The sequence below is a fragment of the Trichomonascus vanleenenianus genome (assembly GCF_965637985.1).
Source record: "Trichomonascus vanleenenianus strain CLIB 3782 genome assembly, contig: TRVA0_004S, whole genome shotgun sequence".
Classification (NCBI taxonomy): Eukaryota; Fungi; Ascomycota; class Dipodascomycetes; order Dipodascales; family Trichomonascaceae; genus Blastobotrys; species Blastobotrys vanleenenianus.
In genome coordinates this window covers 163,292-177,280 of record NW_027481883.1, presented here as the reverse complement: position 1 = coordinate 177,280, position 13,989 = coordinate 163,292, and the positions used below count along the sequence as shown (strand labels likewise).

Sequence of the window (13,989 nt, the reverse complement as noted above, 5' to 3'; positions counted from 1 at the left end):
ATTTTGTTGCATGGCTCAACCGGTTAACGAGCCTTGTACGGCGGAGCCGAGTCCTCTCAAGATGGCCTCTCCTCGGCAGAAGCCCTCGCTGACCCAGCTGTCGGCTACCCTTTCAGCGTCGTCGTCCCTGTCCGGATCGACGCAGCACTTGTCTCCACCAAACGGTTCAGTGTCTTCAAACGACTCTTCGGGCCACAACAATGGGAACCGCTTCAAGCATTATACGAAGCCAACGGTCTCGGACTCTCCGCAGTTAGTGTCGCTTTGCCAGACGTATATTGACACGGAGAACATTGAAGGGCTCGCCCATATTGCGCGGAATCGCGGTCTTCCACCTGCCCAGCGGCAGTACGCCTGGCCCTTGCTGTTAAGAGCACACCCGTTTGTCGTTAACCCATGCATTGCGCCCGAGTTTCCGTCGAGTAGCGAGGACGACCGAAACACGGGAACCATTCCCTATCGTAGAATTGAAAACGACATTGCGCGGTATCGCAAGAAGCTGCGCAAAAAGCAGGAACAACAGAACCAACAACTGCATCAGAATCAGCAGAACCAACAAGGCCAACAGTCCAATCAGTCGAGCCAACCACATACACAGTCGACATCGGGGCCATCGTCAAGCTTCCTCATTTCACATCAGCAGTCTACCCAGTCAACTCCGCTCTCTGCATCTCCTAAATCAACAGCCAGCAGTGGCAGCATTGCAGACGCTTCGAAAATGCAGGCGGCTATTAACGAGTACTTTTGTCAGAATCTCGAGTCGGAAAAGTTTGAGAAGATCGAGTTTGCCATTAAAGCGTTTTGCCAGAAATGGCACAGCGTGGTGCCGTACGAATCGGCTATGCTACAGGTTGCTGTGGCGCTCTCTGACTGGATTTACCCTTCGGTGTCGTCTACTGACTCGTCTCCGATTATGACCCCGGTGACGGTCACAACTACAAATACTGCCGGCACGTTGTTTGACGAGATATTTGAGCAGTTTATGATGATTGTGTTGCATGCTCCGGCCCCAGCCTGTGATGGACCGTATGGCCCGTGCGATTCTCCACTGACGGAGCGGATCTCCCTCTTCTTGTCTATTCTACGTAAGCAGCTGCCAGAGTTGGCCAAGCACTTTGACGAAGAGGATGTGCTGTCGAGCTATGCCGGCGGCGACGAATGGCTTTTGTGGTGGATCAAGTGGTTTGGAGCCAAGACTTTTTCTAGCATTGACCGCGGCCGTCTGTGGGACATGTACCTCGGATGGCGTCCGGAGAAGACGTCGATTGAGCAGCCTTCTGATCAAATCGGCGTTGATCCGTTTTGGAACGTTGTTGAGCTCGAGTCCACAGCCATTCTGGACCTGCATCTCCAACACCTGTTTGCATGCCTGGCGCTTCTCAAATCCAAGAAAAACGTGCTCATGGAGCTCGATCAGAGCGAGATCCGCGAGTACCTGTGTCATTTCTCCAAGTCAAAGGACATTGAGAGTGTTATTCAGGAGGCCGGTGAAATGTATAGAGCCTGGAGATGGGTCGAACGAGATGATTATGATGAAGAATAATTTTTATAAATGGGTATTATGAACTCTAATGGATTTGAACTGCACCACTTGAACTATTAATTATTACTACCCGGTACTTCAACTATATTGATGCCGGTAATGGATATTGTTTATTGCTCTTGAAATATTGCCAGGTACTGGTAGTTCCAATGATACACGACCCTCGATGTTCCACAACTCCGCAACTCGCCCTTTTCGTTTTCATATACAACATCAATTCCCATCTAAAATCACTGTTCGGAACAATACGGAGGATGGGTTTGTATACAATTCATACTTTTAGCTCTCCTCTCTATAGGGGTACGTAAATTCAATGCATGCCATACTATTCGTATCCTAGACCTGATATAGGGTGAAGTTGTTTGCACCTTTAATTTTGACAATAATGTCTGCTGGATCCCATCCTGATGCATTGCTGCAAGAGCTTGCCTACTGAATCCTCCGATGTTCTGCTGTAGACCTTCTATTGAATCCTCCAATGAGGAGTGTAGATCTTTTGCTAAATTCCTCCAATAATGAGTTACTGCAGGCCTTCTACTAAATCATCCGATGAGCTGCTGTCTACTACTTAAAAGAAGTAATGTATAAGAGATAAATTATATACACTATTTTGTACAAGAACGTGCATTCAATCTAATACCCCCAGTCCTCGTCTAGAGAGACCGAAGTATTGGCATCGTTAAACAGATAGGTCATGTCGGAGACGACGGGCGCGCCTGAAGCCGTAACAGGAGTAGAAGCGGCGGATGCATTGTTGTTCTGAACAAACTGCCTTAAGATATGCGACTTGTGGTCTTCAGAATGCAGACTGGTGTGGATCGTGCCGCCCATCTCGCTGCCGCTCTCGCTGGGAGTAGGCATGAAAGTCTTTTCAAATTTCTCAATCCGTTGCGACATGGACGCACCCGTCGGAGTCGAGAATGCTTGCTTGTTGATGCGTGACCGCTGGGTGTTTGGCTTGATTGGTTTCGCGCTGCTACTACTGCTGTTACTGCTATTGCTGCCATTTCGAACAGTCTTGTTACTAATGACAACAGGAGCAGCAGTAGTCACAACAGGTTGCTCGTATGCAGTAGTAGCAGCAGTTGCGGTGGACGTAACGTTGGTGGTAGTGGCGATGGTGGCATCGAGGTTACTAGTTGTTGGTTCAAGGTTGTCGTACCAGTAAGCCTCTGTGAACATTTCGGCTGGCTGGGCGGAAGTCGTCGTATCAGGCTGTTCAATGACATATTCATATTCGGGCACCGTGACCGGCACGGCCAGACCGTAGTCCATGCCCATGTTGAGCGGACCAGTCGCAGGAGGCATGTAGTCCAGCGGGAAGTCGGACTCCAGGCCCTGCTGCTGTTGTAGTGGCGGCTGTTCCTGCTTAACTGGTATAATTTTCTGGGCAGAGTGTTGCGGAAGAGACGGAAGAGGCGCGTACTGGATCTGCTGTGGTTGCTGTTGTTGCTGAACCGTCACATACTGCGGCTGCATGGGTACATTGATGGGCAGAGGCTGGCTCTGAAGGTATATTGGAAGCTGTTGGGGCACAGACGAAGGTGGAACATACGCTGGTCCGGGGGAGCTCGCCAAATGATGGTGGTGATGACCAGGGTGAGCATGTGGATGGTGATGGTGATGATACATCATCGCTCCGCCCTGAGGTGGTATTGGGCCGCCACCGTTCATGGAACTGATGATGTTGGCGTCCTGAACACTGACAATAGCTGAAGTAGACGCATCGGCGATCATAGCGAGCGGCTTTGGGATGCCCTCAATGATCTCCGCCAGCTGGTCGTGCAAGCTCTGCTGCGAATCGTACCGGAAGGAGAGCGCGGGCTCATTGACGGCCTGAGTAGAGGCCATGCGCCCGAGAGACTCCTTTTTGAGGTCGCGCTCCAGGGCGTCCAGGAACAGCCGGTCGTGTCCGACGGAATACCAATGGAACACCTTCTGCTTCTTCTGCGTCCGCACGCAGTTGTTGCGGTAGAGGAAGTCGAGAAACGGGGACTTTGGCTCTTCTAGAATGGCGTCTGTGTCGCACTTGAGATTCCGCAGGTCCGAGAAGATGCCTTCCTCAAACTTCTTCTTGTTGACGACATTGCGGCCAAATGCCTGAAACCGGTAGGTCAGGCACCGCACAATGTCGGTCCCCGTAATATAAAACACGTTATTCCAATATACACAGTGCACAATCTCGTCGCTGGGCAGCTTGAACGGCTTCTTATTCTGGCTGCGGTCCCAGTTCGCCGGAGCAGACGCTAGAAATATTTTGAGTTCGATCAGCTCCTTCAGGGTCTTCGCATACTGGTTCGCCAACGACTCATCCTTGAACGTTGTAAGATCAGACATATTCGACTAGAAAAAAATAACAAAAAATAACAAAAAAATAAAAAAATTCCTTCTCAACCAGCAAGAAAGAAAGGCCGAAAATAAATTAAAAATCGAGATTTAGGCAACCGATCAACAGTTCCAAATCCCAGTGATAAAAACGAGTGAATATAAATAACAACGAGACTTCCCCCTGTGAGAAATGCCGAGTTGAAATTAGTTGGTCGGAACGGAGTCAAACGAGTGAAGTGAATGGTCGGGTGTCGCGGTGAAAAGTGGGAAAAACGATGTCAACTTTTGTATTTGGGAGGAATTCACCAACGCCAGGGGTTGTGGGATATGCGCTGCAGTGAGACCAGGGGGAGGGGGTGAGCGTGCAGTGGAAAAAACGCACGCGTTAATATGGGTCCGTCGGAAATAATCAACGATGACGAGTGCCGGGATACGCTTGCACAGCCGCTCGGCAAATGGTTGATGTGATTGGGCACTACTGTAGTTGGCAGGGGACCAGGGTATGGAGGTGATCGAAATGTCAAAGCAGACACGCGGGTTGAGCTCGATATATATGACAGCGCGGAAAATATATGTGGCAGCGTAGATTGGTAATACAAGATAGTACAGCCCACCAGCAGCGTTAAAAAAAGATAGTCGAGACCGTTCTGTAGAAGGTCGTATTTTCCGCCGATTGAGCCTATTTCGACAGAAGCTGGTGTGGTAGTGGCTTTGCGTAGATGGGTGGTATTTCAAAGTAAGCTCACCGGCCGTTGGGATGGGGGCAAAGCAAAGAAGGTTAGCTTTTCCAAGGGCTGTCAGAGGCTAAAATATACAGTAACGAAGAGGCAAGAGGTACCTAGCGGCGGGAAAAGTCACCAGATCCTCAAACGAATGAATGGAGTCCTGGCTCTAGCTTATGCGCTGACTTTGGGGATGAGAGTCGAGGCGCTACTTGTACTACTGCACAGGGGTGAGTATGCGGGTTCGAGTATAAATTTTTAGTGGAACTTTTCCAGGGCCATTTATATATTTGCATCTCGATCCTCTTCCTCGGTCCAATTAACGTTAGAGTTCATTTCCTTTTTTCCTCTCTTCCTCTTTCTTTTCTTCTCATCTCTGTCGTTCGTTTTTTTTTTCACCTTCCCGCTAAACCTTACAAGGCGCAGAAAAGAATAGACTTTGAAACAAATGCACGATCTTTGTCCAAAATATGGTACCTGACCGTAGTAGCTTACACATGAAAGCTAATTCAAGAATCATATACGGCATTTTCGTCCTTCCATATGTTCATACTCTCGCCGTGTTCTACTACCGTCGGTGGTAGAAGCACTCACTTGGGAGTCAATGCGACGCTGGAGCCCTCATAATTCATTGAGTTAGGGCATGTGCCCATGGTACATTAGACCTTAATACAAGGTAAAATGTAAAGTGCAGAACCCTTCCCACTGGCCCTGCATCAGCAGCTTTCCGCATCCCCACGGGAGATCACGCAGATCCTCTATCTCTAACAAGGTGCCAACGATTGACTGTCAACTGTTCTCCGACCATTTCAACCGTTGTTCTATTTGTTGCAGTACCATCATCGAGCTATGGCGACGGCGCTGGCAAAGGCAATACTATCTCCGTCTCCTTCTCGCTATATCCGCGCAGGGAACAGTTAATAGTTGTCAAATCGGCGATTTGCCACTGTACGTTAATGTTGTTGTTTATTTGGTTCAAAAACCACTCAAAAGATATCCGCCGTTTAGCCTTCTGGCGTATGTGAGATTTGAGGACCGGTGATCGTCAGGGGTAGGTCCCAATGGGGCAATTTTAGCCTGAACCTGCATGGCATTGCTTGTACATTATTGGCCCTACAAGAGAATGCCATTCCGTGCTATTTTTGTTCGCTCCCATCTTTTCTGCAGTACACTGTAGATGCATTTCACAACATTTCTACTACTGGTAGTCACTTTACGTACTTATCTGCATTATTAATAGATTGTTTTTCTTTTTCTGCTCCGTGCTTTGAGCCGTTCGCCAGTTATTCACTCGGTGAAACCTCCATGGATTTAGGTTCGGAGGTTTTTTACCATTGCGACACTACGACTACTCCAATGATACCTTTCGGCTATCAATAACAAGCAGTCTGATTGGCCCATGATCTGTCCTTCCAAAAAAGTCCCTTTCAAATAACGGCAGAGGTAGAGACACGCACCTCCACCACTCCTAGTGGAAACAAGGTAACTCGCAGGCCACTCCATCCCCTGCCATCTCATTCCAACTCAGGCACAGACAGGGGAGAGGACAATACCCCGAATCTTAAAAAATATCGTGCCCTGATTGAAATGAAAAGTTCCCCGTGCGGCTTTACTTGTCACGTGCGGCCGGTCACGTGAGACAATCAAAAAATAAGGAGTTCCGTCCCAAGCCACCCGTCGTTATAAGTAAAGGCAAGCCGATTGACGACCGTACCTGTACCAAGAAAGGCACACAACGAGGTTGTTTGATAAAACGAAAAATGAAGCCGGTTGTTGGTGTATGTGACAATACAGCCAGAGTAGTAAAGATAGCTAATTATAATGGTAGAATCTAAGTGCATGGTTTTGCACGGTGCTGTCAGTGTTTGGCGTTCTTATTCTCTCGGTCCTGGGCATGCTCTTCAAGAGCGGGCACGAGGTGCTGATGGGCTCAATTAACGACCCAGAAGATGGCGCTGCGTAAGTTTTTAGTTCCTATTTGTGTGTATTGATCGATACCCTAACTGGCTATCTAGCGTTGCGAACACGATCTTTGGAGCGGTATTCGTCTATCTCTTGTTCTTCCTATTCTGTGGCTGCCAGGTCGCCTTGCACAGGCGACAGAATCGAATCCGACTATAGAAAGGCAAAAACATAGACAGTTATTTATTCGCATAAATATAAACATTATATGTACAGTGTGTTATTGGCAATTACTAGGCGGTGTACAATTGACTGTACACCCTCTGACAGTGCGCCTTGACATTAGGCCCGACAAGCTTGGCCAGCCACGAGTCAGCCGCGAATCGTAGAATGCAATGGACATAGGCAAACAAAGTCATGTCTAGGTAATAATCCTCGGACAAAATGTCATACCCTTCTAAGCGTCGCTCGAACAGATCAAGGCACTCCTTGGCCCGGTCGTGGATGATGCTCTCGATCGCCTGGTTTCGTCTCGGCCACCATGACTCATACGCCTTGGCGTAACCCGGGTATCGCGATACCAGCCGCTTGACTAGGGTATATAACAGCTCGCTGGACAATGCTCGTTGGATCAGAGGAGCAGACTTGTCTACGCCATACACCATACGGCGGACCGGCTCATTGTCAAGCATAGCCAGCACCCACGCGTCATCCAGTGTAGATTCTACCATTGATATGTACACTTTGTCCTCGCCTCGTTCGACTGACTTCCCTGTTCGGCTCTCATGGCTGATGCGTCTGACAATTGCGTCGGTCGTGCTGCATACGACGGCGGTTTGGTTGCTGCGCTCCAGCTCGACCAACATAAGGGGGAGCTCGCCACTGCTGCTGATTCGTCTGCTGCCTATAGCGATCTTGACCTCGGACTCACTGCTGCTATGCTTGACGACGGACTGCACGAGTAAGCCGCGCGGGTCAGTGCACACTTCGCTGTCGTCCATGCTGTAGACATATATGATCTTGCCCGAACTGTGCGGGCTGAAATCAGGGTCTAAAGATTTCAGCGGAAACGTTTCAAATACCCTTCGTACCCCGGCTGGAACTTTCATGTCTGCCTCTCTGTATGTTCGGTGATTGTGATTTTTCACTCCGACCGTCTCCCCAACCAACCACAAACTAGTTTCGCAATCGTGGTTCTCCCCGGTTTGGAGAATTGACTAATAGAGAGATAGAGAAAGATGCAGAAATACAGGGATAGTTTGTCCAAATATTTCGAATTATGTATACCCCGGGCAAATTTGCTTTCGAAGCAATTTGCGTAGCTCTTCGTATTGGTCCAGTATCGTGTATTACCAAGACGAACAGTATAGTATCATATTAGATTACCTGGGGTATTACCTATAATCGTATGTTGCAAATTGGTTAGCTATCCAAAAGCATTGCCTAGCAAGTGGTATTTTTAGCCTTCTTAGTTTTCTGGGCCCGCTTATGGCTGTGAATGACCTTGGATATATGGCTCCGATAGCGTATCCCAGCCTCACGATCAGTCATGAATACTGGCCGGTTGGTCCCGTAGCCCGAACAATCAATGCCCAGGTCTTTGCAGGTCCTGCACTTGGGCAAGGTCTCATCACACTTCTTTCTCCTACATCTACACGTCCAGCACCCATTTTTAGATCGCGGAAGCCGTAGTTTTCTGCGCATTTTCGGGGAACTGTGGCTAGTCTTAGACTCACCACCACTGCTCGATCGGCCGTCGTAACTAATACTCTTCCTGGCTGCATTATTAAGCGATTTTTTGCCAGCATCGACGCAGGTTTCAATTTTGCAAGTTTCTTGAGAAACCCTACGCGGCAAAGTTTCGCTATTACACCCAGAAACCGTACGCGCTGACTCGATGTCCAGGTATTTTTCGACCATTGCATTTGTAGCATCTTCTTTATACAATTGATCACCATGCCCAGTTGAACCGAGATCAATTGGGTTATCTCGACCAAGGGATACGAGAAAATGCGAATTCTCCTCTCTAGCACCAGTAGTGGCCCTAAAGGAACTAAAGCTTGGTCTGATTTCGACCATCGTAGCCAATTTAACTCCGTGAAACAACTCAGAGGTGGGTTTAGGCGCACTCGGTCTCTCATCTTCAGCAGCCTCGTGCCATTCGACGGTAGCGTCTACGTCCTCCCACAGCTTTTCGCCTGCGCCGCTCTTCTCGGGTGCCAGGGTGATGGACATGTCTGCACCCTGCTTATAGGGAAAAATTCGACGCATTATATTAATTAATTAATATGTATGGCTAAGTGCCACTGAATCTCGAATGGGTTGTTTACTTGGCGAACTTGGGGTGGGCGGGGCGGCTCGTGATCTACAGTACGCCGCATGAGCCGCATCATTCAGTACTGGAATATGAAGCTTACCAATGCCTGGTATTAGCCTACAGGTACTTGATCTTGATACTGCACACAGTCACTGGCACTAACTTAACTACTGTAGACATATTAACTATTCTAAACGTATTAGGAGTCTCACCCCCCCCCCCCCCTCCCGGAGGGTCTATTGCAATTCTCTCTCCCCTCCCCCCCTGAGCCACGAGACCTAAGGCATTAGAGTAGCATTAGCTCTCGCAGCAGCGCATCTCTCCGCATCATTCTGCGTTCACGCGAGTACCCATCAATGATGGACGACGGCCGGTGCACCGATGCATTAAACCTCCGCGCATGCACGATCATTCACAAACGGTGCACCGATCAGTCTGTATATCTACGGCATCTGGACTCCAACAGACCTGAGAAACGAGAAGCAGTGAAGATAAAATAAAAAATGAGTACTAGGACTGTCGAGTACGCCCAATCGCTTGACGAGAAGTACCCCGCCGAGTTCCGAAAGGAATTCTACATGCCCACGCTAGGGTCACTGGCGGCCAAGAGCGCGACCTCCGAGGAAGACCGGGCCAGGGAGTCCCTCTACTTCTGCGGGAACTCGCTGGGCCTGATGCCAAGGGCCGCTGAGAAGGAGGTCCAGGACGAGCTGAACGCATGGAGAGACCGGGGCGTCATCTCGCACTTCAACCACCCACGGCACAAGGGCTGGGTCGCCATTGACGAGGAGATCCCGGCCCTTCTGGCGCCGGTAGTGGGCGCCCAGAAGCCGTCCGAGGTCGCAATCATGAACACCCTCACGGGAAACCTCCATTCCATGATGGCCGCCTTCTACCGGCCCACCAAGGGCCGATATAAGGTCCTGTTCGAGGCCAAGGCGTTCCCATCTGACACTTATGCCCTGCAGAACCAGGTGCGGCTGCACGGCCACAGCATTGAAGACGGCCTCATTGCCCTGTCTCCACGGGAGGGCGAGTACATCCTAAGAACTGAGGACATTCTCAAGGCAATTGAGGAGGAAGGCGATAAGATCGCGGTGGTAGTGTTCTCTGGAATCCAGTACTACACGGGCCAACTGTTTGACATTCCAACCATCACCAAGGCGGCCAAGGCCAAGGGCTGCGTCGTGGGGTGGGACCTCGCTCACGCTGTTGGTAATGTTCCGCTCGAACTGCATGCCTGGGACGTCGACTTTGCCGTCTTCTGCACTTACAAGTACCTCAACTCGGGCCCAGGTGCCATTGGTGGTTTGTTTGTCCATTCCAAGCACGATAACGAGGATATCCCCCGTCTTGCCGGCTGGTGGGGTAACAACCCCGTGACTCGATTCCAGATGGCCAACGAGTTTGATCCAATTGTTGGTGCTGGCGGGTACAAGATGTCGAACCCGAGCGTGCTCAATGTTGTGTGCGTCCAGGAGAGCCTCAAGATCTTTGAAAAGGCCGGTTACATGAAGCCGCTTCGAGAGAGAAGTGCCAGCATGACCAACTACCTCTATGAGCTGCTTACCTCGTCCAAGTACTACTTGCCAGTTGAACAGGCCAATGGGTATTACAACATCAAGGAGCCCAAGTTCACGATTATTACTCCAGCCGATTCAAGCGCTCGAGGTGCCCAGTTGTCGGTGTTGTACCTGCCATCGGGTAAGGGCGTCATGCAGCATGTGTTTGAGTATGCCGAGGACCGGGGTGTAATTGCTGATGAGCGGCAGCCAGATGTTGTTCGGTATGCTCCAAACCACTTTTACAACACTCACGAGGAGTGTCTCAGGGTTGCCGAGCTTGTGGAGGCCGGCATGGCTGATTTTGCCTCCAAGCATTAAACGTCCGCTGGTAGATGGGTACTGCCAAGCAGTAGACGTCTAGCAGTAGATTACCGCCAAGCGGTAGACGTCCATTAAAGTGATGTACTGACAAGCAGTGGATACGATGTATTATATAATGAATAATGCTTACTCTCGTGGGTGAAAGGTACCATTAATATTTTACAGTTGCTATACTTGGAAGACTTTACTTGCAAAGTGGGTCTGTCTTTAAGAGGGGGTTCGCAGTTAGTTCTTGTTGTCCTTATCCCATTGCTCCTTCCAGCCAACGATTCTCTCTACATTTGAATCCATGTCCTCTACGGTATTGCTCTGCAGTTCGACGACAATTTCCTCGGCATAGCTCTCCCGCGCATCCTCAAGCAGGACCTGCATGATCTCTGCATCCATGTTCTCCTCAATCTTGTTATCAGCGTACCCTCGAGCCTTTAGTCGGTCATACAGCACATTGGTATCTGCCCTAAGGACAACAACCAGATCGATCAGCCGCTCAGGGAAGATATCGCAGACGTGCCAGTCAATGATAAGCCCTCCCTGTTCCAGCTCATCCTCGATGGCATCCAAAACCTTCTCCTCGTCGACAATGGCACTCTTACGCTCCTCATCATAACCTGTAATACAGTCTCGTTCCTTGGCGATCTCGTTTATCGTCATGAGCGTCATGCCCTCAAGGCTATCAGCCAGCATCTGGGCATGGCTTGATTTACCAGTACCCTATCCTTTCGTTAGATCTACCATTACCACATATAAAACTTACTGGGGTACCAGTGACAACAATGTTACACTTTCTAGCCATTGCTATACCGAATTTTAGTCTATCTTTAACAGCCGAATATCCAGCACTTCTAGGCAGACAAAATCTCTAATATCGAGGTGAAGAAAAAACGTAACTTAATTCGCAGACGAACATAATTCAGCGTTCCTCCCACCATGGACGACTTCGATCACTAAACTCCGCCAGAGGCACTAAGCCAAAGCGACAAATTTGACTTAATACCACGAGAATCCCGGAAATATGAATAGACAAGGTAAGTTTTTTGAGTGATGCAATTACGAGTGGTTAAGCTAACACTACTGTTTAGTGCCTGGAGGCCGGTTTATACAACCCAGCCAGCAGAGATCAACATCGGGTTCCGTGCCAGGATCACGCCCGTCAACGACTCCACGGCAAGGTACGTGACCCGTTATCGCGAACAGCTAAACGACGACTGGAAGCTAACTGATCTAGTGAATGGCCAGCTGTGGAACCAGGCGCGCCCGGGCCAGCAGCCCTCGTTCGCGCAGGCCATCAGCTCCACTAACTCGACTAGTGCAGCGCCGGCGCCGCCAGCCTCGGCCACAGCGCAGTCGACATTAAACCTGTCAGAGTTCCCGGCGCTGGGGGCCGGCGCCGCTACCGCTGCTGCCGTTCGCCATACAGGCTCTCCGCGGCAAAAGCCGCCTGGCATGGTGAACAAGGACGACACAGAAGAGTTCCCTGCACTGCCTGGCACTCCGACAGCGACCGTAACTAACGACCCGAAGAAGGATGAAAATGACATGAACAAGTTTGGCCTGGAGGGCATTCTCAGCATTATCCGGATGGAGCCTAACGACCAGACCACCGTGGCCATTGGCAACGATCTTACTAACATGGGCCTTGACTTCAACCCGACGAGCCAGCCACTGTCGCGCACCTTCTCGTCGCCGTGGATCGAGACGTCGAAGCATAAGACGGAGCCTGAGTTCAAGCTGCCGGCGTGCTACGAGGTGCCCGCTGCGCTGGCCCAGAAGCAGGACTTCAAGATCCAGAACTTCACAGAGGAGACGCTTTTCTACATTTTCTACACCATGCCGCGGGACTCGATGCAGGAGGCTGCCGCCGCCGAGCTCATGAGCCGTAATTGGCGGTACCACAAGGAGCTTAAGCTGTGGCTTACCAAGGACCCGCTGAGCGAGCCCATCCAGCAGACGAACCAGGCCGAGCGTGGCATGTACATATTCTTCGACCCCGTTGTGTGGGAGAAAGTCAAGGTAAGTCTCTCCCTTTCCCCTGATTTTTCTTGATTGTTTGTTTTACTAACCCTTGACAGAAAGAGTATGTTCTCTACTACCCGGACATTGCATAATTTATATATACACTATGTCCAGTCGATGAATTGATATGACCCCGCTCTACGTTGCTATGATATTATAGTGCTCTTTAGTGTTGCTGGGGCCAGCCCCAGACCCCGTAACTCCGCTGCGCGGAGGTATTTTTTCATCAGATGGCTCTGTATTTCAGCTTGAATCTTGCAGAAACCGTTTGGCCTGTGCTTATCTACAGCCGGACTAGCAATCATCTTTCACAGCCATTACGCCTCAGTTCGAAGATATGATTGGAGCCTATTTTAAGATAATATGAGATGAACGGCCATTTGCCAAACTAACAACTCCTCATTACTTTCTGGAGCCATTAGCTAACAGTCTTCTGCCAACTTTATGGTCATGGCCCCAACTCTGAATTAATCCATCTGCAATTAATCTTTCACGTGCGCAACACAGTGTGATTTGACTACAATAGTGTGTTTACCACGGTGGGTGGAGATCGCTGCTCTGAAAGGTCCCTCCGCGAAGCGGAGCCACAGGGGCGTCAGGGGACAGTAACTGCACTACTAGACTGTATTCGAGGGCTGTACTTAATGGTTCAGGATTCTATTGGATCAATATCTAGGAGTAGCGTACATTGAATCAATATAGGAATAGGATCCAATTTTCAACGGGCCACACAACAATCATACCCCCAATACAGTTAACTTAAAACACAAAAATACACAATAGATAGCCCAATGTACAAGAATCAAGTGAGATCCCCCGTCGCGGGGTTAATCTCAGCCCTACACCAAACCAATTACCTGGTATATAAACATTCACTACGATCCTCGATTCCAAGTACAAATAGAAAACCTCTTGCGAGATAGATTAGCAAGGGACAAACGATCAGCTGGGGCCAAACTAACGACCCCATAGCTTAAAATGAGGCGTTTCAGGGCTCTGGTCCTACTTCCAAAAAACTCAAATGTTAGGTCAACCGTATCTTCAATTAATCTATCGAATGCGGAACAATGAGATCTTACTAAAACAGAGTGCGTGTGTCTGCTTACGACAATAAATGGGTGGAAATCACTACTTTAACACTCTAATTTCAACCGCTTCCGACATTTCGGCGGTTATATCTCAAATGACATAACAGCCCAAAATAGCACTTTAACAAATTGAGATCAATGAGCCATTAATCTCAGCCCTACATCTACCGTATAGCATACGTACAGGCAT

The 13,989-nt window shown here is 49.5% G+C and overlaps 8 protein-coding genes across 8 annotated transcripts; 4 read left to right on the top strand and 4 right to left on the bottom strand.

The window, feature by feature from the left end:
- Positions 1-61: 61 nt before the first annotated feature.
- Positions 62-1,543, top strand: OCA5 (Oca5p; the record flags this gene model as incomplete). The annotated part of the gene is made up of 1 exon (XM_076682670.1): positions 62-1,543. The coding sequence occupies one exon, from the start codon at positions 62-64 to the stop codon at positions 1,541-1,543; it is 1,482 nt and encodes a 493-aa protein (XP_076543032.1).
- A 633-nt stretch (positions 1,544-2,176) lies between these two features.
- TRVA0_004S01640 (STE domain-containing protein) lies at positions 2,177-3,880 on the bottom strand (the record flags this gene model as incomplete). Its single annotated transcript, XM_076682669.1, has 1 exon — positions 2,177-3,880. The coding sequence occupies one exon, from the start codon at positions 3,878-3,880 to the stop codon at positions 2,177-2,179; it is 1,704 nt and encodes a 567-aa protein (XP_076543031.1).
- A 2,473-nt stretch (positions 3,881-6,353) lies between these two features.
- Positions 6,354-6,714, top strand: TRVA0_004S01618 (uncharacterized protein; the record flags this gene model as incomplete). Its single annotated transcript, XM_076682668.1, has 3 exons — positions 6,354-6,371; positions 6,422-6,552; positions 6,609-6,714. The coding sequence occupies 3 exons, from the start codon at positions 6,354-6,356 to the stop codon at positions 6,712-6,714; spliced, it is 255 nt and encodes an 84-aa protein (XP_076543030.1).
- A 74-nt stretch (positions 6,715-6,788) lies between these two features.
- TRVA0_004S01596 (uncharacterized protein) lies at positions 6,789-7,496 on the bottom strand (the record flags this gene model as incomplete). Its single annotated transcript, XM_076682667.1, has 1 exon — positions 6,789-7,496. One exon carries the CDS (start codon positions 7,494-7,496, stop codon positions 6,789-6,791), a length of 708 nt encoding a protein of 235 aa, XP_076543029.1.
- A 442-nt stretch (positions 7,497-7,938) lies between these two features.
- On the bottom strand, positions 7,939-8,766 carry UGA3 (Uga3p; the record flags this gene model as incomplete). The annotated part of the gene is made up of 1 exon (XM_076682666.1): positions 7,939-8,766. The coding sequence occupies one exon, from the start codon at positions 8,764-8,766 to the stop codon at positions 7,939-7,941; it is 828 nt and encodes a 275-aa protein (XP_076543028.1).
- A 549-nt stretch (positions 8,767-9,315) lies between these two features.
- On the top strand, positions 9,316-10,695 carry BNA5 (kynureninase; the record flags this gene model as incomplete). Its single annotated transcript, XM_076682665.1, has 1 exon — positions 9,316-10,695. One exon carries the CDS (start codon positions 9,316-9,318, stop codon positions 10,693-10,695), a length of 1,380 nt encoding a protein of 459 aa, XP_076543027.1.
- A 228-nt stretch (positions 10,696-10,923) lies between these two features.
- Positions 10,924-11,491, bottom strand: FAP7 (nucleoside-triphosphatase; the record flags this gene model as incomplete). The annotated part of the gene is made up of 2 exons (XM_076682664.1): positions 10,924-11,409; positions 11,453-11,491. 2 exons carry the CDS (start codon positions 11,489-11,491, stop codon positions 10,924-10,926), a joined length of 525 nt encoding a protein of 174 aa, XP_076543026.1.
- A 219-nt stretch (positions 11,492-11,710) lies between these two features.
- CDC36 (CCR4-NOT core subunit CDC36) lies at positions 11,711-12,803 on the top strand (the record flags this gene model as incomplete). Its single annotated transcript, XM_076682663.1, has 4 exons — positions 11,711-11,723; positions 11,778-11,867; positions 11,924-12,708; positions 12,768-12,803. The coding sequence occupies 4 exons, from the start codon at positions 11,711-11,713 to the stop codon at positions 12,801-12,803; spliced, it is 924 nt and encodes a 307-aa protein (XP_076543025.1).
- Positions 12,804-13,989: the final 1,186 nt, after the last annotated feature.